At 41.7% G+C, this 27,903-nt stretch overlaps 1 protein-coding gene across 1 annotated transcript in view; it reads left to right on the top strand.

Annotated features, from left to right (window-relative positions):
* Positions 1-759: 759 nt before the first annotated feature.
* Positions 760-27,903, top strand: part of TTBK2 (tau tubulin kinase 2) — a 104,645-nt gene continuing 77,501 nt past the window's right edge. Inside the window, exons 1-5 of the mRNA XM_015420061.1 lie at positions 760-875; positions 7,926-8,073; positions 14,731-14,804; positions 20,022-20,162; positions 24,405-24,509. Of these exons, the coding sequence (XP_015275547.1) occupies positions 807-875; positions 7,926-8,073; positions 14,731-14,804; positions 20,022-20,162; positions 24,405-24,509 (537 nt within the window). The 5' untranslated portion in view covers positions 760-806. The remainder of the gene's footprint in view (positions 876-7,925; positions 8,074-14,730; positions 14,805-20,021; positions 20,163-24,404; positions 24,510-27,903) is intronic.

Raw genomic sequence — 27,903 nt, 5'->3', positions numbered from 1 at the left:
AGGCTGGGGAAGGTACGGGGAGGCATTTAAGTGCCTCCCCGATCCTTCCAGCCCCCCCCCCGCCCCCGGGCCCCCGCCTCAGAGTTGCTGGGGGGTTGCTCTCCAGGCCTTCCCTCTGTAGCCATGCATGTAGATGTTTTGGCTGTAGTGGGTGTGGCCAACTCTGAAGCCAGCCGGAACTTCGTTCCTGTGTGTTCCTGCCCCAAAATAGCCCTGGTGCTGATATTTTATATTCCGTTCAAACTTTGGCCATATGTTTCTGAGCATCAGCCCCCCCCTGCCTGTAAACATGGGGATAATATTGGCTGATCTTTCAGAGTTGGTGTAAGAACTAATAAGATGCCTCCAAGAGCCAACTTGGAAAAGGAAATGTTGTAAACGTAACATCTTTCTTATGTTAAAAAGTATCATCATTTTGATTTCCTCCCCTAAAAATTCCTACAACTATCACACACAAAGAAGTTACAAGGACTTTGTTATCTATTGTAGAACATTCCCCCCCAGTTTGCTTAAGGATATGTTGGAAAATGCAAGGAGCACCATGATTTTACTTCATTTTACAGGAGAAAACCATCAGATTTACTTGTACTGAAAATCTTTGGATGTCTTTCAGTGCCAGTTTGTAAAAATGAAAAATGATTCAGTTAGAATACAACAGCTATTTTATTTACGTTTTAATTAACAAGCTCTCATGTACTGCTGTTTGTTTCTGTAGCCTCTGCTTAAATGGAAGCCACCTCTGAGAGCTGGTTGGTCTCTACTGACGTAGGCTTTGTATAGCAGCTGCATCACCCCAGGAGATTACAATGAGTGGAGGAGGGGAACAGCCAGATATTCTTAGTGCGGGAATATTGGTGAAAGAAAGATGGAAAGTGGTGAGTATATTACTTCCTTTTTAAAAGTATGCTGTTGGTTAGCTTTGTAAGTAAGTCCATAAAGAGGTAGTAGCTGCCTGCTCACCCACACATACCTATGTTAATTCTTTCTGGCATGTTTATCGCCTCAAAATTAAAGAACAGTTTCACTTTTCTGATCTTTTTCAAGATGCTTCCCATGGGTAGTCTTATGTGCTATAGGTGGTTAAGCTTGTGATTATTTGGTCTTTTATGGATGGGCTCAGGGTCAAGTCAATTAAATAGAATTTTCCCCTTGGAGCTATATTAACACAAGTTTCTGTTTTATATTTCATTCCCATGTAATGAATAAGAAGTGGCCTGACAACTGGGAGCAGGGGAATAATAATCTTGCTATATCTTAGGGTTGCCAGGATCCTGTTTTGGGCAAGAAAGCTCCTGCCCCTGGCTGGCCATTCCTGCTGCCATTCAGCTGGGTGGTGGGAGAGAAATAGGGGGGATGGGGAAGATGATTGCCAGTGTCCTGACATGATAATGTCACTTTCAGCATGACCAGAAGTGACATCATCATGTGTCAGCAATGCTCTGGCATTCAGTCAAAACTCTGTGGTTAAAACATAGCATTTGGCTGAATGCTAGAGGATTGCTTGTAATGTTGCTTCCAGTAATGCCAGACGTGACATCATTGTGTTCCTCCCTGACAGGTCAGTCTCCTACCAGTTGCAGGTCTCAAAACTGTTAACCCTACACTGTGGCAATAGACTCTTGTCAGGAGTGTGTTTGCTTACACAGAAAAGTGGTCCATATATGTGAACTGATGGGAGCTGTCAGCCTATGGTGCCACTTTCCCCCCCAATGGGGAAACATATCCAAGTTTCCCCCATTAGAGCAGACAGAAGTTCCCTGTGGCTGTTTCTGATTGGGAAAATGGCATGAAATAAAGCTCCCCACACACTGTGGTCCCAATCCAGTTTGATCCTGTACATGCCTGGGAATTTAAATCCCCTCTCCCCATGTGCTCATGCATGCTTGGGAAGCATAGAACTCCCAGACCACATCTGTTGACCAGGCCCAGAAACAGACCCAGGAAGAATGTATCATGTAGTTAGGTCCTCAGTTGTTTGATCCTGGACTTGCAGCGGTGGCAAGGAAAGATTTTCATAACCACCATTAAAAAAAAATTACCTGTAGTTTGATGACTGCTAGTAATCTGTATCTTAATTCTGAAGCTCGGATCTAGCATGCAAATAAGTAAAGGATGCTGTTAGTTGTGTACCATTGGTAAATACCATATAGACTTGCACCAAATATATTTTCCCTTCCACTACCACTCTCACCATGGCTAATAAACAACTCCGTATTGTGAGGGGTTTTCATCGCAGACACAAAAATGGTTGATTAGTGAAGCATGCAACTACACCGTAGGCTTTCCAGCGCCAAATCTATCTCAGGAGCACTTCTAGCTTATGATTCTATAGTAGGAAAAATTAATGATCTTGCTCAACCTCTTGGTTCCGAACAAACGACCCTTTCTACCAACCACTGGTTTGATGCCAATTGCCATTCTGCTAAAAGTAAATTGCGTCAACTTTTCCAACAGATGCGCACAGATGATACCCCATGGAACTTCCATCACTATTATGCAATGAAGAGGGAATGTCAAACTGTCCTTACCCAGAAAAAACATGTATATTTCATGGGAAACTGGAATAAACTTTTTCAAGCCATTAGAAACAACAGAAAGGACTTTTGGTCCCTGGTTTCAGGCTTAAATCGCCTCTATGGCACTTCCAATACTTGCCTGATCCCCCCTCAGAAATGGATTTCCTACTACACTTGTTTATTCAATAACCCCTCTATAACTGTTTCCACTAATGATTCATTAACACTTATAGATGCTCTTGAATGGCCGCCTGTTACACAAGAAGTATTTGAATTAATCTCTTCTCTCAAATCTCATAAAGCCCCAAGCCCTGATGGCATACCAGCCGAACTTCTTAAAAGTAACATTGAGTGGTGGTCCTCCTCATTGGCACCTTTGTTCACTTTGATTGACAGATTTGGCTCCCTTCCAGAAACATGGTTAAACTCCATAATAACACCAATTTTTTAAAAAGGCAATCCTAACGATATCGAGAACTACAGACTATCTATTATAGGGAAACTTTATGCCAAGCACCTGCTAAGGAAACTATCTGCATGGATGGTGGACCATAATTTGCCAGGGAAGGAACAAATAGGCTTTTACGGTGTTTTTTTCTGTTGTTTTTCTCTCTGTTACAAGAAAAGTGTTTCTGTGCATTTGTACGCCTCCCTCCCTTCTCTGCTTAAGTGACCTGCTGTCCGAAACGCCACAGCTATATTGCTCATGTCTCCGACATCAGAGTTAGAGGCTGCCATAATGCAAGGAGACATGGAGGCTGTGATGCCCTGTTGCACAGGGCTGCCAAAACAATGTTGGAAGAGTAAACCAGCTGCTTGGAGCAGTGTTATGGTGCAAAAGGCAGGAGCAATGGCCTGTCCTTTGGCCAGCTGCAAGGAAGATTTTTGTGCTGAAAGACTTGCTGCAGTCATTGCCCGCTGTCTGCATCAGCTGTCATTTCCCCCACAGCCCAGATGGAAACTATTTAGGGGGTGGTGAGTGAGCAAGGCAGTCCTGCTTCTCTGGCCCCTTTGAAGTGGGATGAAGATACCATCACTGCCTCAGTGGGGTTTCAGGTGTGACTGACCAACTTATTTAACAATGAGATGCTCAGAAAAGAACAATCTATAGGAAGAAAGAGGCATAGGTCTTCTTTAGGCACCCCCTCATCCTTCTCCATTTCTCTGAAAATACAAGCCACCCAGGGGACCCTTTGTAGGTTAGGCAACTAGGAAACCCTCATGGCTAACTAAGGTGGAACAAAAAAGTTTGCTCGCCCCATCCACTGGGAGTTTGTCACCCAGATATTCTCATTTTGAGGAGGAGGGTTCTAATACTGATTTAGGGAATTCAGAGTCTTATTTGGACAGGGAAGAAGGGGAACTGTCATATGAAAACATTTTCAGCAGACTCCCCCCAGTCTCATAGGCTGTTTTCTCGCGATGACTTGCCTCCCTTACTGTACAGAGCTCTAAAGATTCTGCATCTTTCCATTCCTAAGAGAGAGACAGAACCCAATGAGGATGATGATAACTAAGATGGGGCCACAGAGGTGTGAGGCTTTACGTTTTCTCTCATTTCCTCACTTCTTCACTAAAAGGATGAAAAAAGAACAGACTGAACCTTCAGGTCAGCATTTCTGCATCAGTCTTGCCAAGAAACTCTACTCTTTCTCCCCTAAAGGTTTCAAGGTTCTGGTGGTGGATGCCCTGTTGGCCAGCCTAGCCTCAAATTATGGCCTTACCTAAGAAGGGGGAAGACTCCTTAAAAAACTATAGACAAAAAAGTGAGTCAGCCTTGTCCAGAGCCTACAAAATGATGGCCGACTCCATTACAGCCTCAGCTGCCATCTCTCTCGTGGAAAGAGCCTTCTTCATGGGGCTTTGAAAACTCTTGAGGAAAATTCCTGATTTATCTTAAAAATTTACTGGCTTACCTCTCTAGGCTTTAGAGGGCTGTGGCCTTCATGGTGGGTGCCAGCTATGGCTTCTACAGTGGTGGCAAGAAGAAACCTAAAAAACTGGACGTGGACACTACTTCATAGGCTAGTGTAGCCACATGTCCAAGCTTTTAGGAGATACCTTGGACAGAATATGCAAAGCTAAATTATTATTAGGGACTGTGGTCTATACTACTGTATATAGTTGAGCATGTACTCTTACGTTGTAATTTGCTAAACGACATTTGAGCGAAATTTCTGGAAGTCCCCCTTAGCAAGGTAGCATGCCAACCGGATGGAAGCAAGCTACACTACTTCCTTACTTCTCGAGATTCGGAGATTATTGAATTGACTGCCAAGTTCTTTTATGCTCTTATAAAACAGAAAAATGTCCCTGATCATTCTAATTGAGTTTAATGAGTTTGTATAATTTAATTCAAGGTTTTGCGGTTGGGCAAAATTTTTCTTGTTATAATTTAAGCTTATATAAATAGACATACCTTTGTAATGCTTTTAGAAGTTATTTATTTTCCACAAATTTTATAGGATTGTTTTACCCTGATGGCAACTGTTTAATATTTTATGCCAATAAAAGGTATTTGTTGTTGTTACTACTGTATATAGCTTGCTGAAACGAGGATCCTACTATGGAATTTTGCATCATTTAATATATCATGTTAATACTTATGTTTTGCTTCAGCTCTGTTTTTAGACTTCTGGTTGGTTCTACAACCCTGATCCTATTGTTTATTGTTTTGTTTATTATTATTATTTGTTTCAAGGTGGCAATGCTAAAGTTGATTGCAGGGGATTTCATGGCATCCATAGACTTCCACGTGCTTAATTTCCCTCCAGACAAAAAGTCCTTGCATTGTGCTAGAGCAGTGGTTCTCAACCTGTGGGTCGCGACCCCTTTGGGGGTCGAACGACTCTTTCACAGGGGTCACCTAAGACCATCCAAAAACACAAATTTTCGATGGTCTTATGATAGCAACGAAAATAATTTTATGGTTGGGGGTCACCACAACATGAGGAACTGTATTAAAGGGTCGCGGCATTAGGAAGGTTGAGAACCACTGTGCTAGAGAAAAGACCGCTGTGAATTCAGAACTCTTCCTTCAGGCTGGCATCAGATCCAAGGATATTTACAAAATCAATGGTTGACTTTGTAGTGAGGCTCAGCTCTTGGGGTATCCACATACACCCCAGCGGGACGATCTAATCAGATTGCCTTCAGTGGAGAAACTGACCTGGCATGCGCAGTCCATGTTACAGTACCTGTTGTCAAATGGCTTCTTCATGAACTGCAAGAATAGCCAACTGGCCCTGTTGCAGGTGGTGACTCACCTAGAAGTAATTATGGGTTCAGTGCACATGATGCTTTTTCCCAGTTGCAGTCAATCCTGCAATCTGTGGTCCTGAGATGCTGCCAGCATGCTCCTCCAGGTAGGCCTGAGCTTGCTAATCTCCCATAGGTGCAGGGCTCTAGGCGGGGGGGAGCTCTCAGGTACGGAGCTCCGGAAGAGACCCTCTGGGGGGCGGGGCGGTCACGTGGTGAAGCCCCGCCCCTTCTTTACCCCGCCCTCTGCTTCGATCCTCATTCCGTTTGGGAATGAGGATGAAGCAGGAGGGTAAGTAGCCGGGCCTTCTGACACACTTCCGGTGATGTCAGGGGGTGTGGCCTTCTGTCACTTCCGGTGATGTCAGGGGGTGTGGCATATGCAAATAAGTTATGCTAATGAGTTATGCTAATGAGCTCCGGCAGCTCTTTTTCTACAACAAGACCCCTGCATAGGTGTGATGCATAGAGACGATGACGAAGATAAACAGGTTGCCTACCTGTAACTGATGATCTTCGAGTGGTCATCTATGCATTCACACCACCCGCCCTCCTTCCCCACTGCTGTCAGCCCCTCGGGGGGGGGTTCCTTTGGAGTTGGCATCAGTCAGAAGGAACTGGTGGGATACCAGGGCCCCACCCTCTGAGCATGAATGGTTGGAGTTCCTGCGCATGCTCGGAGGCGGGGCGCTGGATCCTTTCGAGCTTGATAGAAGTTCCCCGAATCGGAGTCGGTGCAGGAGCCTAACCCATAGGTGTGAATGCATAGATGACCACTCGAAGATCATCAGTTACAGGTAGGCAACCTGTTTTTCCTCATGCTTAAGGTTCTGTTCCTTACAGCCATTAGCTCTGCCAGGTGTGTTTCAGAGATGGAAGCACTATTTATAGTAAAAGGTTTTTACATCTTTCAAGAAGATGTGCTAATTCTCTGGATGGACCCGTCATCCATACCAAAAGTGAATTCTACCTTCCATAAGTCTTGAGAGGTTTACAAGAAGAACTAGCAAACCTTCAATGTATGCAGGGACTTAACGTATCTATATTCAGCATATGGTTTCTGTCAGGAGGTCAGAAGCCCTTTTGTAGCTTACCATCTAATGGCTAAGGGTCAGCAAGTGTAAAGCATCTCTCAGCAGGTGACTTAAGGAATGTGTCATCCTGGCACATTCTTCTCAGGGATTCAGATCTACAGTCTACTTAACCAGGAGTTCAGCCACCATAGCTGCTTTTCACACCAATACCTTGGTTCTGGAAATTTGTAGAGCAGCTACTTCTACCTTAATATGCCCTTACAAAATGGTCTCATATGCAGTGGTGGATGTGGCCTTCGGGCAGCAGGTCCTTCAGCTAGTGGTGTAAAAAGAGCAAACACAAAGGGCTGACCACCCTCCTTGGGGGGAAGTTTTGTAAAATCCCAAGTGTCAAGATGTCCTCCTATCCTTAAATGAGAAAGGAACTTTGGGCTTACTGTGAAGGTTCCTTCTATTTGAGATAGAGGAGGTCATTAGGGACCCTCCCTTGTTTAAAGGGATTCTGGTTGCTTATGGAGGATTTTCAGCCTTCTGGTCTCATCTGTCTTATATTATCTCCTGTTTACTACAGTTTTGTTAAGTGTTTTCTTCTGGGATGGCAGTGGCACTCAGCCTTGTCCCTTACTTCACTGTTCTCAGGTTAAGTTCTGTTGCTGCAATGACCAGTGGCACTCTTCATGGTTTTTTTAACAGAAAGCTCTAGAAGTATCTGAACTAAAGAACAGGTGTTACTCCCTCTCCTCAGGGATGGAAAGAATGATATAATCTTGCATCCAGGAATTATGGGAGAAGGAGTATCCAAGTGTCAGGATGTCCTCCTCTACCTCAAATAGAAGGCGCCTTCTCAGAAGTCCAAAATTCTTTGTTGCAGTTTAATCTCATCATTGTACTATTTTTAAAACAATATCTTCGCACTAATCATGTGCTTGTCCACTTGCTTGCCATATTTAACAGGAGGATGTACATTTTAAAATTAGGTTTGCATTCAACACAGTGACATTGCCCAATATAATTGTTGTTTAATGAACTAGATAAAGTTCAGAGTATAGGCTAGTGAATTTAGAAGCTTTGTAGTAAAGGAAAAATGCACAGTAACAAATATTCTTATTTCTTGCAGTTAAGAAAGATAGGAGGTGGAGGGTTTGGAGAAATTTATGATGCACTTGACTTGCTTACCCGAGAGAACGTTGCATTGAAGGTCGAGTCAGCTCAGCAGCCAAAGCAAGTTCTGAAAATGGAAGTAGCTGTGTTGAAAAAATTGCAAGGTAAGGCAGACAAAAAAAAATTCCTTGTGCTGTAGAGTGCTAAGTATCAGACACAAATTCCTGATGCTTAGAGATTAGACTCAAGTCCCTTATCTGCCTTTCTAATAACTCAACAATCTAGAGGAATCACAGTCAGCAAAATGCAGAAGAAATGTATAGAAACAAACTGTGAAAATAAGAGCAAAACCAGTAAAGAATTTTTAAACAAAGTGACTACAATAAATATATCTACTAAACACAAACAGTAGAAAAATATTCACATAATAATCGGAACAGCTTGAATCACCATAAAATAGTCCTAAAACATATAAGCAGATATAATAATCCAATTAGTGCAAAAGCCTCTAGAAAAATATTCACATAAGAATCAGCTTGAATCAAAAGAAAAGGGTCCTGAGACATAAACAGTCCAAGCAGTGCAAAAGCCTCTAGATATTTAATAACATGTGCTCCAAATCAGGAATATGAAGTCCAAAATTGATGGTAAATATAAGGATATGATAATGCTATAGATGGTAAATATTGCAGGACGAGGTGTCCGGATTCTATTCCGTGCATTTCAAAAAATGCAGACTTCTTCAGCATGTTCAAGAATATTGAATCATTAAGGAGCAATGGGGTAAAACCTCAGAGTAGAGTATCAACTCTGTATGCAGAGATACATGCAGTAATTTATTATTGTTGGTACTAATCCAGTACTTTGCTACTGGATCCAGCCCCACTCTCTCTCATGTGGTTGACTGAAGCCAGCCTTGCAGGGGTATTGCTCAGTATCATGCCAAGGAGCCAGGCAGGTGGGCAAGGACTTGTGCAGACTCTCTCAAGTTAAATAAAACTTTATTTCTACAAGGCGCAAACTGATGGTATTGCAAAGGACAGGATTTAAGCTCACTAAGGAAAATAAAAAGACAGGTGATAACTAAAGTACTTACAATTTAGGTGGCATCTGATTTGGGTAATTGCAGGATGCTGCACCCTAGTACAACTGAACTCTCTATAACATCATTCTCCTCTGTCTTCCTTCATGGCAAAACACCCGCTCCATGGAGTTCTCAACAAGGAGTCTCCCCCCCCCCAAGAGCACAAAGCAAGGAGCCCCAAACAAAGGAAGAACCCCCTTTTCAGACCCCACCCCTCACGTGTTTTGGGGTCTTCAGCCAATTTGGCTGCTAAGCCTTGGGGCTTCAGCCTTCAAAACTTGTATCCTCCAATCAAGAGGTGTTCATCCATTAAAGGGCTGGTGTGTTATCCCTCCAAGGTGGAAAGGATGCTTTGTGTTCGGCAATGAGTATCTTTTCCCCTTCCTAGCTATGAAGATGCCTGGACTACTTTCCATTACTATAAGTGTCAAGGCATCTCCTGCTCCCCCATCTCACAACTATCTCAAAAAGAATACTGGAGAGCTGGATAAAGTACAGAAGAGAGCAACCGAGGTAATGAAGAGCTTGGAGCACCTTTCTTAGTAATATAGATGTTTTCCTGACTGGGCTCTTATCCTACGGGGGGGGGGGAATCACCGTAGCAACATAACTGTGTTTCTTTTGGCACACTTTGTTAAAAACTTTTTGTAGTGTCTTGCTGAGGCTATTATAGCCATACTTATATGACTGCCTCTCTTCAGAGTGCACAGGATTGTCTGTTTCACCTATCACTTTAATTGCAATAAACCTTTCCTAAGTATAACTGCACTGATTTCTTGTGGCAGTACTTGTATTTAAGGTTCTGTACCTTCATTTTTAAAATTGCATCTCTTGGCTTCTTTACTCCATATAAATTCTCTCACAGTTGTTGTTTTCTGAGGGATGCTAATTTTTTAAAGACATATTTATGACACACAGCAAAAAATGGATTTCATGAGAGACTGTGTCTGTATGTGAGAGATGGAGTGTGCTACAGGTAGTTTTGTGTCACAGATAGCCATCGTATCTGATAAAGATAGAAGTTACTGCTTCCCTTTCTCTTCTTCTCATGCCAGTATTTTACTAAGGTCATTCCAGCACTTAATCAGCTATGAAGGTATTTATGATTTGAAGGCATGGATAAATATATTCATTCCATTGTCTTGTTAGCTTTTAACTATTATCCCTAAGGACAGAAATCACAATGCTATTCAAACTTATCCTTGCATTAACAACCCTGTGGCAGATGGCACAGGATAAATGAGCATTCTAAGCATTGTGTGGAATACTGCAGTGATTCACTCCATGCTTGGAAGGCTTAGAATTTGAACCATATGGCATATAAGAGAAGGAAGATGACAGAATTCTATGAAGGAAAACTAGACAGGAGTGAATGATTAACTGGTAAAATCTAAGGGATTAATGAGAACAGGAAAATACGGCAAAAGCTTTATTTTATACACAATTGATTTGCAAGATGGATCGTGGAGAGGGCTGTTTCAGGTATAGAAAACTACTTGGTAGACAGCACAAATCAGGGAACACGGTTGCCAATTTTTCTTCACTTTATGTGGCTTCCTGTTTTGGTGCCTGAGCTGGGATTCTCTTTTCTTTAAGTTGGAGCAGTCATTGCAGAAAATAATGGGTTGTATCAGGTGAACTGCCCTTTACTCCCTCTTCTGCTAGTGGAGCTTCAGAAGCTCTACTCCAGTACCACCAGGCTACAATAGAACTGTACTTGAACTTCATAGTAAACTATGAAGTTGGTAAATCTGAGGCTCTCATGAGTGTGGTACGGTCTTCTAAAAATGTAATTCTTCATGTGCTCGAAAGCAGTCATTTATTCAAACCAGAGAATCACTAGAGTATTGCCACCGTATTATCAATTTAGTTGCAGGAACCTTTAAACTCGCATCTATTTAAAGTATGATCAAAATGGATACTGCAGTTTAGCTGAAGTCTGATTGGTGCTAAGTACTGCTGTGTAATGTTTTCCTGAACTGAATGATTATAGTAATGCAATCCAGAATGGCCTTGTCCTTTTTTTTGTAACAGTATTTATTTGACATGTATCTGAGATCTATGGTAACACAGTCATACTTCATAAAAGTATTACAACTCATCCATCTGCTGTACCATTTGTCGTTCTGCACTGGGGTTACTGTTCTCCCAAGTTTCCCCTTCTCTACCGAGTTATTTATAAATATACTTTCCATCACATCCTGGTCACCAATAGAAATACTAAACTGCTCTGGACCTGAAGGAAAGCCTTGTTAATTCACAGGAATTATTTCTTCATAGTTTGCAACTGCTACATTAACACTTACCTCAAGTCTGTCTTTTTCACAGATTCCATACTCATTGCAAAGTAGTATTTTCTAATCTGAGCTATCCTAGCTGGTTTGAACAGAATGAAAGCTAAAATAGGAGCAGTCAACTAGGCCCAATGTTAGGCATTGATGCCGCTTGTAGAGACAGGATGTTGGGTGGAATGATGCTTTAGTCACATAATATTGTTTGAAAATACTTTGTAGGTATCTTACCACCATGTTTGGGGTTGGAAAAGAATCTTCTCCAGATCAGTGTGATTTGTGACCTTTTTTCATATTATATTTTTTTAAATTTGAGGGAAGTACAGTTCTACAATATTCTTCCAAATACAATGAACACTGAAAATACTGTAAATACAATATTCTGTGCTGGTAACAGGAGATACAGTGATGTTGGGTGGACCAGGTAAGGAGAAATATTAGACAGTAATTGTTCTCTCTTACCAATGATTCATCACTGGATCCAGCAGATCAGGTCCAAGGTAAAATATCTCTCATCTATAATCTGTCGCTGGCTGAGGAGGTATGCTTTGTGTATATCATAGAGACTTGGATTTGCCCGAACTATTGTGCCTGAACTGTACTGGTTGCCAATTTAGTGTTTGAGGGCAATGCAAAGTACTAGAGCATACTTTTTAAAGTTCTGAACATATTGAGGCATGGGTACTGCCTTCTTCATGTGTATCAATCAACAGTAAGATAATATCAGAGGCTAAAGTTGCCAAATCCTACCTTCTTTTTTTTTTTGGTCAAAACAATTTTTATTGAACTTTTTAAAGAAATAACATAACACATAGTGGGCAGAAAACGTTACATTACACAAAACATGAGCATATATACTAATTTGAACAATAAACAATTTACCAAAGATATAACTTATTAATTATATTTGGTATTTTCTCTTGTTGAGATAAATGATCTAAAATAGGGAACCATACAGGTACAAAATCAGACACCAAGTCCTACCTTCTTAATAGCAGGGGAGTCCTGTGCCCCGTCCAGGAGGTCTTTTTTATGCGTGTGCTGCGGTGACATCACCCGGAAGTGACATCATCACGCTGGGCATGTTGCCAGGCGACGCTCTAGCAATCAGCCTAAAAACTCTGTTACCATAGAGTTTTCAGGTTGGTTGCTAGAGCCCAGCGACGTGCCCAGCGTGATGACGTCACTTCCGGGTGACGTCATCATGCCGGGCACTTCAGCCCGATCTGGCCACTTTGGGGGTGGAGTTCCCCCCCACCGGCCGGATCTGGACCAGCGGGTTGGGGGCCTTTTTGGCGGGGAAAACCCTGCCCCCCCGGGGGACCTGGTAGCCCTATCAGAGGCCCAATAAACTTCCCCATTTAAGAGAGTGGCTTTTAGGAAAAGGGTCTTCTCTGTGGTGGCATCTTTGATCTTTTATCGCACAACCATACATCTGGCACATTCTTTTCTAAGCTTTAGATGCTGTGTAAATCATTTTATTTTCCCACTGTTTTTTTTTTTTGTGTGTTACTGAATTTTCGTACTTATTTAAAATGTTTGGGTTTCATTGTTGCAAAGCTACACCCTGTGCTGTTATATGTTTATATTCATATGCGGCTATATTGAATTGTTTTGAATATTGCCTGCTGATGTTACCATTTTAATGTTTATTGCTTACTAATTATCTTATGACATCTTACGGTTTTATCTTTGTCTGCTGCCTCCTTACAGTTTTGAAGTAGTGTATAAATAACTTAAATGACTCTTACACTGTTTTCATCCTGGAATATCTCTCCCTTGCACCCATGTCGGTTTTATGTATACTGGGGAAGACTTATAAGTACTTGTAGTTTTCCCTACTGCAAGTAAAAGTTATTTGTACATGTGATTTTTGGTGAAGAGTGGTGGAAGTGGAAAGAATTCCATAGAGTTTCTTCTCTCTGCTTCTCCCCTCTTCCAAATTGGAGCCCTGGCACCAGCATTTTGTTAAAATTAAAGGGTTGGAGAAAACACACCACATGTTTTCTTCTTGTAGTTCTGCCTTTAGAAAATTTCTAGCCTAGGCTTGTATCATGGTTTTTTTAAAAGGCGTAGAAAGGGTTCTAATTATGCAACTGTAGGAAGGCAGTATTTCTGTTCACAGTAGAAACTAAATTTCCCTTCTCTGTATCTTTCTGCCTTGTTAATGAAATAATTAATTTTGCTTTTTTGTAATAGGAGGGGAATGAGAAGCAAAATGTGGTTCCTTAGGGCTTCTTCTAGTGAAGCTTTCAACACAAATTGGTTGAAATCTTGTGTTCAGTATGATGTATTCTTCCAAATTCGTGCAGCGTATATGTACATCTTGTCTTGCTTTCTTTTCCTTTTGGATATTAACTCTCAGAGTGTGTCTGAGTTTGTTCATAAAATGCACATTAAACCTACAGCCTGCAAATTTCAGCATTCGATGCATTAGGCATGTCTGCCTACTTTTCAGGACTTTTAAAATAGCCTAAATGATTAGTCTTATTTTCTTGCTATTTTCTTTTCTATAGGAAAATATTTACAGTTTGACCTTTTCATTTGAAATGAATTTTACTAAAACTGGCTATATTCCCCCCCCTTTTAATTAGTCAAATCAATAAAATGTTAAGTTCTGCTTTGGCTGAACATAGTTTAATAGTGTCATTGCAATTTCTTTCTTCGTTGAACTTCAACTTTAATAAAAAGCTAATTTCAAAGTTGGTTTTCAAACTAGTTAGGGAATTATTGCTCCAATTAAAACTGGCTTCCTGAGTCAGCTCTGATTTAAAATGCCTTTATTACATTGGGGAGATGGAGTAAGATGCAGTAAAATATGGCCGTATAAGCATGTACAGCCAGAATGCTGCTGCATCTGTAAAATACATTATAAATGTTGGTGCTAAGGTCTCATTAACTGCACACTGGTGTATATTGGAAAAACAATGCATGCTGTATATTTTTTTTACCCCAAAGTTATTGCATTTTAAAGAAATTCTGAAACAAATTAGTTTCATTGGGTAAATTCACTAACATTGATAGTTTTAAACTTTATCACAATTAAAATATTTTAAATTTTGAAAGTGTTTCTGTTTCCTGAGCAGTTAAGAATATTTGATCAAATGGCTTGACATTTGCTTGCCATTATATTTCAGCATATAATTATGACAGCTTTGAAAAAATGGAAACTGGACCTTGTGGGAAAGATGTCGTCATAGTTTATTGACACTGGACTTTCACACATTGAGATAAATTTTGGATAGTGGTACACTGTTCATTTCATGGATATTGATATAAAAATTGGAGAGGGGGGTTAAACAGGATAATGGAAACACTGAAATTTGTTCTTGTTTGAACACTTGCTTTCACACAAATGATTTATTTTTAACTTTAAAGGCATGTAGTACCTTCTCAAAATGTAATTTATGAAAAAATAAGAAATTATATGCCTTTTTTCCCCTCAGGGAAAGATCATGTCTGTAAATTTGTTGGCTGTGGAAGGAATGACAGATTTAACTATGTTGTCATGCAGTTGCAGGTGAGTATCTTACATTCTGACTTCATTGTCTAAATCAGTGGTTCCCAGCCTTTCTGGTATAGTGGCCCACAAGTCCAAATTTACTTGGTATGATGACCCACTTAAAAAAAAAGCATGTACAAATCAATAAAACTGTAAAAGCCTGGGACTCAGTCTTCGTAACCCACACTTGGGTCAAGACCCACAGGTTGGGAAAAACTGGTCTAAATGAAATTAGTTGTGTGAAAAGTAACTATGGGAATGAAAGAATCGTTTGCACGTAAATTTCCTTAGGCAAAAAATTCTGGCATGAGAAGAAGAAGAGGAGATTGGATTTATACCCCACCCTTCACTCAGAGTCTCAAAGTGGCTTACAAACTCCTTTCCCTCCCCCTCCCCCTCCCCACAACAGAGACACCCTTTGAGGTAGCTGGGGCTGAGAGAGCTCTTTCCAGAACTATCCTTGAGAGAACAGCTCTGGCAGAACTATGGCTTTCCCAAGGTCATCCAGCAGCTGCAAGTGGAGGAGGAGGGAATCAAACCTGGTTCTCCCAGATTAGAGTCTGTGCACTTAACCACTACACCAAACTGGCTTTTGAAAAAGCCAGTTGAAAAAGCTGTAGGCAACAGTACACTAGTTGGGGCTCTAGAAAAAAAAAAAAAACTTCAGTCTTCCTGAATGTCACTAAGGTAGTAGAAGAAGAAGAGATTGGATTTTTACCCCACCCTTCACTACCCGAAGGAGTCTCAGAGCAGTTTACAATCCCTTTCCCTTCCCTTCCCCACATCAGACACCCTGTGAGGTAGGTGGGGCTGAGAGAGAGCTTTCAAGAACTGCCCTTGAGACAACAGCTCTGAAAGAACTCATGACTGACCCAAGGTCACACCAGAAGCTGGATATGGTGGAGTGGGGAATCAAACCCGGTTATCCCAGATTAGAGTCTGCAGTCCTAATTACTATACCAAACTGGCTCTCAAGAAAAATCTTGAGAAACAGGAATAAAGGGAAGTAACAGAACTACCACAGGGCAGCAGCACGCTTTATTTTCCCTGAAGAGGAGCCTTTTAGGAAACAAAATATTTGTGTGGGGGGGAAAGGGTGATCTCTTGCTCACACACAAACAAAATCCTGTGACAAGAGCAGTTTGAGTAGAATTCTGTCAACCTTTGTTTTGAGCATAGAAATGTCAGCATGTATAGGAAATTCAAGAATTTAAAATTTTCCAGACTGCTGCAAAAAGCTGGGCCCCCAGACTCACCTTGGACCCTGTTTTCAGGCCTATGGGGACAGAGGAGGAGGCAATGCTTGTTCCTGGCAGGCCCAGGCTGTGTGGTTGGGAGGGGACGTGGGTACCTCTGTGGCTGCTTGGGTGCTCTCTGCCTTTCTTCTCGTGGCGGGGCCAGTCAGGCAACGCCTAATATGGTTGTGGGTAGGGGGTGGTCCAGTCCTGATTTAAAGGGCTTGCTGCACCCTGTGGGTTCAGTTTGGCCTTGTGGCTTTGCCTGCCTACCCAGCCTAGTTTTTGTTGACTGTGTGATGCATGTTATCATCGGAGTTATGATGGTTGTGTTTGTTGCGCTTTATGTTCCTTTATCACAATGGTGGTATCAGCATGGGGCCCAGTTTTCCCAAGGTGGGGGATCACCTTAAGGGATTTTGGGGTGAGGATTCAAGGGGTATGCCCAGCTTGGATCTGTCAAGGCATCCTCACTCTCAAGTGGTCAGGAGACCAGAAAGCAGCTACCATCCACCTGGATGCCACCATCTTACCATCCCCTGGTTAATCCCTTCCCCTAGCAGGCAGGCTGGGGGTGAGGTGGGTGGTTTCATTGGCTGGCAGGTGGGTTGGCCAATTCCTGAATCCGATTTGTTTGCCCCATGCTGTGCCAAGGCTCTTGCAGCTGCTGTAACCAATAAAGTGCCTCACTTCCTCCTCCCTCCCTGACACTGTATCCACAAAACAGTTTCCCAGGGAGGAAAAACACCTAGACTATATCAACAAGGTTTAGTCTCTCTGTTGCTTTTTGATGTTTTGGCACAAGCAGAATCAAATGATGCAGAGCTGTGCCAGTGCCATCCTAGGAACAGCTCCACCCTTTTATGCCCATTGAAATAAACGAAGGGTATAGAACTGCTTAGAATGGCATTGCACATCACTTAGTGGACTTAGACTGGGGTAGAAGAGAGTTTGAGTCCAGTGGCACCTTTAAGAACAGCAACGTTTTATTCAAGGTATAAGCTTTTGTATAAGACTGGAGTAGCTCTGCACAGGATTGCTCTGTGAATCATAGATTCTTTTATCTATTAAAGTTTTATTGAAATTTTGTAAACATCAGAATCATGCATTCTTAAAGCCCTTTAACCTCTCTCTCTTTTTTTCTTGATGACAATGTGTATGTGTTATGGGAGAGTGGAGCCACTTTGGTAGTATGTGCCAGGGTCCCCAGCATGGTGCCCATGGGCACCAAGGTGGGCCTTTTCTGGCACTTACCAAGTGTTTTTAGAAAGTAAGCAGCGCCAGATAGGCTTTTACCCAGTAAGGCTTCTGATTGGCTATGCAGATTTTCAAAAAACATTGCTTTGGAAGTAGCTGCTACCACAGCACAAGGATCTTCACTGTGTGACTGAAGGTAAGCTCTGGCAGTCATTTTGTAGTTGGCTCCATCTCCTTCATGTGCACAGGCCAGCCACACAAAAGTTTTCCAAAGCTTTCTAGTAGACTTTTGTAGTCCTCTTGTACTTTCCCAGCAAAACAATCATATGACCTGGAGGAGGGGCACTACCACTCAGTCCTCTCCATGCAGCTGCTGGAGACACCAAGAAAATAAGATTCCAGAGAGTTTACAACAGGGCAAGAAGGGAGGGGATGTGTGCCTCCATAGGAGACCACTCAATGGACAACAGTTATAGGTAGATGCAATCCTGTTTTCATCATTGTGGCTTCTTTGCAATCCCACAATGTGAGAGTAGCAAGTTCACGGAGTTAAGGAGGTGGGTGTGAAGCTCTCAAAGGACGTTGCGGCACACTGAGTGAACATTTTCAGGAGGTGGGTGTGAAGCTCTCAAAGGAAGATACCATGGAGGACTGCCTTCCCAAAGTTGCTTACCGTCCCATATTGCTATTCATCCAGAACTGTCATAAAGGAGCAGGGAGGTCTCTACAGGTGTCCCAACTGAAATACATGCAGGAATATGGTAAAGAAGAACAGTACTCTGTTGGAGAGAGCCGTGATATGTAAAGTGGCATTGAACAGCCACACATTCAGGACAGAGTGAGAAATCTTCTACAAGATGCTGACCTGTCCTTCTTGGAGCCTGAGAGACCAATACAAAGTAGTGTTGGGTCCCTAGCAGACCAAAACCCAAGAAAAGCCACATTCAACGAGTGTAAGGAGTGCACATATGTTTGGCATTAGAACAAGCGTAAGGATAGCATTGCAGCCATGAGGACTGAAAGACAATCCTTGGTAGGGAATCCTGGCCAGAACATCAGACACTCTAACCTTGTTAAACTTCATTGGTTAGAATGAAAAACAAATCTGGGTATCCCCAAAGTATAACAGAGAAATTTTGCTTCCCACTCTGGTTAACAGTTTACAGTGCCCACTCTCCCCAGTGGCTGAATTAGAGATAAAGTGCTATTTAACCTGCAGGCCATCAACAGCAATAGAGATGACCAGTGGAATCCAGCATATATTTGCTAAAGGATTGTAGTAGAGGATGTAAAATCAAGCTAATCATTAGAGTTTGCATGTCAAAGATTTTATCTTATGGGGCACCTGTTTTGAGTAGAAAAATATCTTTCAAAAAGACAAGTTTGGAGTGTATTTGTACCCCATCTTACGTCTCAATAGGGACTCAAAGTAGTTTATAACATTTTACACTTTCCCATTCTGTCCTCACCAGAACCCTGAGAGGCAGGTCAGGTTGAGAGAGTGCGATGGGTCCAAGGTCACAATCAAGTTTTCAGACAGAATGGCATTTGAACCTGGGTCTCCCAGATCCTAGCCCAATGCACTAACCACTATACCACAATGATCTTTGCTACAAATGGTGTCATATAAGAGTGACTCCAGAGGCAGTCTGAACTGAGTTGAAATAAGAGCTCTCTCCCTGAAGCAGCAGTGAGATTGAGAACCCTGGGGGGAGTCAGTGCTATTCCTTGGTAGGAAGGAGTGTGTGAACACATGACATTGCCAGGGGAAAATTGCCTACAAAAGCATTGGGCTTCAAGGTGCAGGTTTATCATCAATATTGAAAACAGTAGCAGCCAAGAAGCACTAAACCATCAATGATGATTTCAATGGCTACCAAGGAACCGATAGGAGAGGTTCAGGTTAGCCTCCAAAAATCATACTTGCCAATCAATTCTGAGTTCCCCATGGAGATGGCAATAGCAATCCTTGCCTCTGCTTAAGAACATAAGAAGAGCCCTGCTGGATCAGATCACAGGTCCATTTAGTCTAGCATCCTGTCTCATACAGTGGCCAACCAGTTCCTTTGGACAGCCAACAACAGGGAATAGAGGCCAAGGCTGTCCCCTGATGTGCCTCCTGACTCTAGTATTCAGAGGCTTAGTGCCTCTGAATGTGGAGGTTCCCCTTAGTCACCATGGCTAGTAGCCATTGATAGACTTATCCTCCGTGAATCTATCTAATCCCCTTTTAAAGCTGTTTATTCCTGTGGCCATCACTACACCCTCTGGCAGCAAATTCCACTTTTTAATCACTCTGTGTAAAGTGGTATTTCCTTTTGTTCGTCCTGAATCTACTGCTCATCAGTTTCATTGGATGCTGTTGAGTTCTAATATTTTGGGAGAGGGAGAAAAATTTCTCTTTGTCAACTGCCTCCATCCCATGCATAATTTTATAAACCTCTTATTATGTCCCCCCCCCCAGTCATCTCTTTTCTAAACTGAAAAGTCCCAGACTCTTCAGCTTTTTCTCATAGGGAAGATGCTCCCAACCCACTAATCATCTTGGTTGCCCTCCTCTGTACTTTTTCCAGCTCTGCATTTTTTTTTAGTTACGGTGACCAGAACTGTTCACAGCATTCCAAATGAGGCTGCACCATAGGTCTATATAGGGTCATTACAATATTGGCTGTTTTTATTCTCAGTTCCATTCCTAATAATCCCTGATATAGAGTTTGCTTTTTCCATTGTGAGCTGATGGTTTCTGGTTCTATGAGTGTGTTTATGGAGCTCCTGCACTGAAAATACTTTCTGACTTTCTCAGGGTCGGAACTTGGCAGATCTACGTCGAAGTCAGTCTAGAGGGACCTTCACAATTGGTACTACCTTGCGACTTGGAAGGCAAATTCTGGAGTCTATTGAAAGCATTCATTCCGTTGGGTTTTTACACCGAGATATTAAACCAGTGAGTTTCTCCATAAATATTTGTCAAAATGAAGAATTTATGTAAAGTGCAACTGCTGTCTTTATATTGTGGTTTATTAGTCGGTGATCTCACAAGGAAAACTAGAAAATTGGATATAAACCTGTTAAGATAGCAGTGCATATTTAAAAGGGTAATGCTTGATTTGTATTTTTTTATGTATCTGCTTTTGATCAACATTAGAAGTTTTCATCCAGCAATAATAATTGTTTGGGCTATAAAAGAGAGCATGTAATATTAAAAAAAAATCAAGAGTGATAACAGTCTCCACTGAGACCTTAACTAGTGTTATTTCCCAACATAGTAAGAAGCTGGTAGATTGCTTAGGCTTGCCAGTCTGCAGGTGGGGGATCCCCCATTTTTGTGGGCTCTGTAACACATAGTAATAAAAGACTGCCATTAAAGATGAAATCCCCACCCCCAGGCATCCCCATGTGATCTCACTGACAAGCTGGTGTGACTTCTGGAAGTGACATAATCCATTGGCGATGTTGGAGATGACGCTCTGCTTTTTGGTCAAAACTCTATGGTTTGTAGCTTTTTTTTTTACCATAGTGTTTCCTCCAAAAGTAGACCGTTGCCCTGACGGCACCAATGCAATGATGTCAGTTCCAGAAGTGACATCAGTGTGTCAGCAATATTCCTGCCCACCCCCCGAATGCCCCCCAAATCCCCCCGCTGGCAGGAGAAAGGCACCTGATATCGCTGCAGCAATTAATTTCATTTAGACGATAGACCACCAAAAGACTTAGACTGATTCTGCAAAAGCAGTTGTTTTGGCCTCAGACTCCCTAAAAAATAAGGATCAAGAAGACGCAGAAAAACTCGGGGGGAGATGTGGGTCAAAATGTGGCCACGCAGCAAATAGTGGGAAATTTAGCAGTACAACCAGGGGAAACGGGAGACTGAGGGTGGAACAACTGCTTTTGTGGAATCAGTCATATTTTTTTTCTATTGGTTTTATTTACAAATATACTTATTAGGATCCAGATAAATATGGGAGATCTATGTGTATCATTCTCAAGTGTTTAAAAAAGGCACACAGAATTCTGATTTGTCCTAATTGTAGGGAGAGAGAGGCTTAAGTGATTTGTGGGCTTCCTTGTTTGCCCCAGTGGGGCAAAGAACAGCTCTGCTAGGGCCACCTCAAACTAGGAAAACTATGCAAGGGGGAAGACTTACCCCCCCACCCCACAAGTCTTGATCTAAACTGAGGTCCTATTCGGATTTGACCTTCAAAATCTTATGCCACTGTTGTTCTAGTACCTCCCCATGTGTCCCCCAAATTAGTTAAGTTAAACCCAGAGTGCTCTCTTTTCTCCTTGTCTAAATTCAAATTGCAGATAAGTTGCTCATTCAGGAAAAGCCTCTGCAGTAATTGAAAATTATTAACATGTTTTTTGTCATGTCTTTGGCTGTCCATTAGGCAGCATTTAAGTTCACTTCAGCTCATTGAAATCGATGGGTTTATATGCATTGAACATTGCATCAGATTGGGGCCTCTGTGTTGAAACTCATAAGGTTCCAATTTCAAATCCGAAACTATTAAGCCATCTTCAGTGGCTGCAGTTTTTCAGGCCAGGGTTAAATATTGGGACACACATGGCTGCTATTTAAAGCAGCAATCCCTTATTTCTTTCTCCTGTAACACATAGTAATAAAAGGCTGACATTAAAGTTGAAACCCCACATCTTCTCCCCATATCATCTATGTTGTATTTAATGTTGGGATGGTGGGAAGCCCTGACCTGAATGGCCCAGGCTAGCTTGTTTGCTTCAGATCTCAGAAGCTAAGCCAAGTTGGTCCTGGTTAGTGTTTGAATGGGAGACCATCAAGAAAGTCCAGGGTCGCAATGCAGAGGCGGGCAACAGCAAACCACCTCTGAAGATCTCTTGCCTTGAAAGCCCTACAGGGTTGCCATAAGTTGGGTGCAACTTGATGGCGCTTCACACACATGCGCACACACACACATGCAAACACGTGTGGTGGGAAGATGTAGGGTTTCGAGTTTTTTGTGGCAACCATGCATATGACTAGTTCTGGCCTTAAGGACAGAAGTATTTATTTGTCTGTTTATTTACTACAGGGGTGGCCAAACTTGCTTGACGTAAGAGCCACATAGAATAAACATCAGATGCTTGAGAGCCGCAAGACATGAACAAATATTACACACACGTTTTTATTGAAAAATATGCAAACTTGTTTTTTATTAACATTAAATGAGACTGCCAAAAATAAAAACAAAAGGGGTAAAAACAGAGATTGATAATGATATTTATTTGTCCAATGATATTTAGTTGTCAGAGAGCGAGCGAGAGAGAGAGAGCGAGAGCGCAGATTCTGGGGAGAATAGATGAGGGAATGAGTGAGGGAGAGGTGGAAAGAAAGCAAGTTTAATGTTAAATGCATCCTCCAACTCCCTCACCCCCCTGCCGGCTGGCTTGGCAAAGGGATTTAAAGAAAAAAATGCCTTCTCCGAGCTGGCTGGCGGGGGTGGGGGGGCTTTGAGAACACATCTAAAGTTGCTTTCTTTCTCTGCTCCCCCCCATTTCATGCCTACCCAGTGAGGGGAACACCAGCTGGGGAAGGGAAGACTGATCAGGGAGGCATGCCTCCCCTTTGCTTTTGCAGCCGCCCTGCCGGGAGCCACATAGTATGTGTGAAGGAGCCACATGTGGCTACCAAGCCGCAGTTTGGCCATCCCTGATTTACTTCATTCATACCCCATCTTTCTCCCCAGTGGGTATCCAGAACAGCTTACATTGTTCTCCTCTTCTCCATTTTATCCTCACTTCAACCCTGTGAGGTAGGTTAGGTTGATTGGCTCAAGGTCACCCAGTACTATTTGTGGGATCAAAATATCTGGGCAGAACATACATGTTCACAAGGGTTTTACTATGTTTCCATTCCTATGCCCTTATCAAGAAAGTTTGGGGACCTTGTGGAGCAGCATGAACAGTTACTGCCAAAAAGGGTGGATGAAGAGCATTGAAGGGCACATAGAAATGCTTGGTCATGTGCATATTAGGCTGTTTTGGTCCTGGTCTTCATTAGATTGTAAAATTTCAAGGTTATTTCATGCTAGTACCTAGCCTCTGCAAAAGTAGCCCATTCAAACCCCACAATGCCTCTGACCTGCTGGAGACAATGTGGGGAATGGAGGACTTTTACCATGGTTGGTGGTCCTGTAAACTGATAGGTAAATTTTGGACTCTCATTCAAAACCAAATCCATATAATCATTGGCCATTTGATTCCCCTATCCCTGGAATTAATTCTTCTCAGTCTGTGGGAAAATTGCAAAATCTCTAAAGCAAAACAAGAACTAGTTATGATAATGTTAATTGCGGCTAAATATCTTATTGCATCTCATTGGAAGTCCGCATCAATTCCATCGCTGCAAGAATGGCACTTGTAATTATGGGATTTATTCATCCTGGATAAAATCATGTACAATCTGGATAAATTTAGAGGTACCTCAGGCCAATCCAGTCTCCTAGAGAAATGGCAATCTCTAATGCTCAAGTATTGGTCTGATCTCTCAAATGATCGCTATGTTTTAAGTAAAAGCCAACTCTCTCTTCTCTGCTCACACTGAATAGATTGTATCTATTCTTTAGTCTAACGCACTGTTCCACTGCTGGTGTAAATCTGTGTTGTTTAATAAACTTCTCAGCCCTGCATTTGTACTTCTAGTTCACTGTGTTTAGTTGTTCACACTCAATTTTACTGATGGTTTGTAACCTTATTATACAGTTCAGTATTTCAATTCTGTGTACTTGAATGATTGTACCCTGTTCTATTGAAAGGTTGTAATATTATGATTAAATAAAATATTTAAATTTAAAAAATTACTGTTTAGGTAAGAAATTTGGTATAAAATTCTGGGAGTCTACATTTCTTAATGATGCCCCTTTTTAAAGAAATTACAGAGGAATACAGAAGGAAACTCAATAAATCTATGTAGACAAACACATCTTATTATAGCAGAGTACTAATTTCCTTGATATGGTAAGTGTAATTTTGAACCCAAGATTGTGGATCTCTACAAAATCTCTAAATGTTATAGCAGTGAAGGACTCTTTCCTCCTTTGGTCATACCGTGTGAAATGTGATGTATTTCTTTTGTTTTACTGGTTATAAATATGAAGTGAAGGCACACATTTTAGTAGATATTTTATATGGTACAAGGGATAAAAGTAATTTTATTTTCTTTTTCTTCTAGTCCAACTTTGCTATGGGGCGTTTTCCTAGCACTTGGAGAAAGTGTTACATGCTGGATTTTGGCTTGGCACGTCAGTTTACAAATTCATGTGGGGATGTCAGACCAGTAAGAAACTCTAATAAATGTTTTATACAAAGGACATTTAATTTGATGTACAGAACTGCCTCTTAAGATGTTCACTAGCTTTAATTCTTTTACTCATGTCTGATGCATCCTTTTTACAAACAGAGATGCTTATATGATCTCAGTGGTTAATGTAAAGGAATGGGAGTTGGATGTAATCATGTTTCTAATTTTGTCCTGAGCTATTGACATATTCTGTGACCTTGACCAGTGTTGTATACTTTATGTGCATCAGCTGGCGTATCCAGATGGCAAACAGAGTAAAAAGCTACGTTTCAATACTGGATTGTGTGGCTGAATCAGTCTTTACCTAATTTAAAAATAAATAAGATTGTGGAAGGAATAATTTTAGTATAAAGAGCTATATTATTTCAGAGTTGTATTATTTCATTCATTTAACCAATTTCATTACAATCTGTTTGATATAGCTCCATTCACGAAAATATAGAGTAGAAAAAGATTATATAAATATATAAGAAGGAGACATTGTGTGATCTATTTGGACAGGAGATGATGTGGATATCTGAATATGTTGATAGTAGAGCCTTCTTACAGGTTAATAGTAGAGCCTTCTTAAAGGTTCTTACGTTAAAATTATTTTGCAGATAAATCGTTATTCATTTATATCTTTTGTACCATTCAGAGTCCATGACTGACATGAGAACAAGATGCAATACGTTTCACAAAATATATCTTATTCATTTGTTTAACTCATTCTGTTTTACTATGCTGAATTCACAAGCATATTACGCAAGTTTTGAAAGTTTTCATACATATTAATAATACAGATCTCTTGAACATCTGCATCTTGAATTTACTAAAATGTCATGAAATTGCTTTTGTTTCATAAAAATTTATAAATGAGTGGTTTGCTAAGAAAAAAAAGTTATAATTTTACTACTAGCAGTCATATTAGAATGACTTAGAGGATGATGTAAAGCATTAAAAGAAGTTATTGTAGCCAGATGATAGGTATAGATATTTTTAATCACATCATAAAGGGAGAATGAAAGAAGGTGGATTTTTTCCAGACTGGCAAGAGATTGCTGTCAGTATGTATGCCCATAAAGCTGTTGATGATTATTGAACATGAATCAACTCCTTTGTTAACAAGGGAAGCTTTCTGTTGAACTTGGAGTGGTATTGCAGTCTCTTATGAGTCTTAGCTCACTCAGTTGGCTATTATTCACGCAGGTCTGTCAATAGGTAGCTGAATCAAAGCAATTGGAAAGGCAATATGGAGGATGGTGAAGTCTTCAGTAGATATTCACTTAATCCACTGCAGTTTTTACAGACAGGATGGCTCCAAATTCTATTAAAATGATGTATATCCTATATATATAAAAGGCAAGCTGTGGTGGTAACAACTCACCTACTCTTCCATTGGCCACTGGGGAAGCTGCCTTGATGTCCTGTTGGCCCATCTTGCTGGCTCCTCCATTCTCACGCCCCCACTTTTGATGCGTTGCACCTTGGAAGTTATAGTTCTCAGCTGGCCTTACTGCAACCATAACAAAGGGAATTAGAACTACAACTCCCAAGTTGGGAGTTCCAAGAGGCTGCAGGGCAATCAGTTCAACAGTTAATCATTTAAAGTGGTAAACAGGAAGCAGCTTTGGAATTGAAAAGGGTTGGGGGGGGAAAGGGAAGGCCTGGACATCTCTCTGAGGCTGTGGGGCATTATCAGAGCGTCAGTTAAACTATTTAACTGATGTTAAATGGGAATCAGCTCTGGAATTGAAAGGGTTGGGGGGAAAGGGAAGGCCTGGACATCTCTCTGAATTACAATTGATCTCCAAACTACAGAGATTAGTATTATGAATTGGTGTACCCTATGGAGAAAATGGTCGTTTTGGAGGGTGAGCTCTATGGCATTATACCTCAAGTCCTTCAACAAACCTGACCCTCCCCTTAGTATTGACAACTTCCAGGCAGCACCTAGAGATCTCCAAGATCGGTTCTCCTGGAGAAAATGGCTGCTTTGGCCAGTGGACTCTGGCATTATACCCTGCTGAGGTCCCTCCCCAGGCTCCACCCCTCAAATCTACAGGTAATTCCCAACCCAGAGTTGGCAACCCTGTAATTGGCTATGGAACCGCTTTCCAGACCCTTGGAACCCAGAAAGCATGGAGAGGAGGTGCTTTTCTACCTTAGTTGCCACTGCATAGCCCCAAATCAACGCAAGTCAGGGGTGGAGGGATGCATACCTGTTACCATGCAGCTCTCCTCCCATACTACCCACTTGGGGCAGCAAAATGAAACAGCCCTGCCTTTGCTGATGTCATGTTCACATTCCACATGGACCACAGAAAGGCACACGATGACACTTTACACCAATGAGATGCATAGGAACTATAACCGGCACAACATCTTCGGCCAATAGAAACCGGACTCTGCACTGTAACCCTCCAAATGCCTCCACATTCTGATTTCTGCTTTTCATTAATAAATAAAGTTTATGGCCAGCATCTGCCTTCTAAAAATGCCTCGCCTTCCTCTATTTTCTCCTTCCCTACCCCGCCCCACCCCACTAGCTACATCGGGGACACTCACCTGGAGCCTCTTCCTAGAGCTTATTGTATTTCTTCCCACAATGGGCCTTACTCCTAGTATTAATAGAAATGTGAGTCCCTCTCCGAGATAACGTTTCTCTGATTTTAAGGGTTTTTTTCATGTAGGTCAGCTTAGTATGCGATCTTATGTTTCTATGTTTCCTTCTGATTCCTGAAACTGGAATGGTAAAAAGGAGAATATCAAGAGTTTACTACGAGTACTGAATAGTCCTAGATGACTGATTGAAAATTAACCCCCATGTACAACTGAATGAACTCTGACCTGGATAGCCCAGGCTAGCCTGATCTTGTCAAATCTCAGAAGCTAAGCAGAGTCAGCCCCTTAGTATTTGGATGGGAGAACACCAAGGAAGTCCAGGGGCATGATGCAGAGGCAAGCAAAGGCAAACCACTTCCGTTCGTCTCTTGCCTTGAAAACCCTACGGGGTTGCCATAAGTCGGCTGTGGCTTGATGGCACTTTCCATCACCACAACTGAAGGAAGAAGTTGTTTATATTAAAATACACCCCAAGACCCAAGCTACTTTACATAAGAACATAAGAGAACATAAGAGACGCCAGTGTTGGATCAGGCCAAAGGCCCATCCAGTCCAACACTCTGTGTCACACAGTTTGCGTTAGCTTTAGTTTGATTTCTCAATGCAAATAATCCTATGGGTTACTGGATTCATTCTGATGACTTTTAAAGTCATGTAGAAGTAGAGTAAGTAGTAAAACTTTCCATACAACCTTTTGCCTCCCCAGGAGTAGATCTGAATTAAGTGCTCCATTACCTCCCGTTTTCTGAATCCATTTTTTTTCAGT

The sequence above is a fragment of the Gekko japonicus genome, unplaced genomic scaffold (assembly GCF_001447785.1).
Source record: "Gekko japonicus isolate JY-2015 unplaced genomic scaffold, Gekko_japonicus_V1.1 scaffold27, whole genome shotgun sequence".
Classification (NCBI taxonomy): Eukaryota; Metazoa; Chordata; class Lepidosauria; order Squamata; family Gekkonidae; genus Gekko; species Gekko japonicus.
Note: the sequence above shows the minus strand (reverse complement) of the source record. Positions and strands in the feature narration are given on the sequence as shown.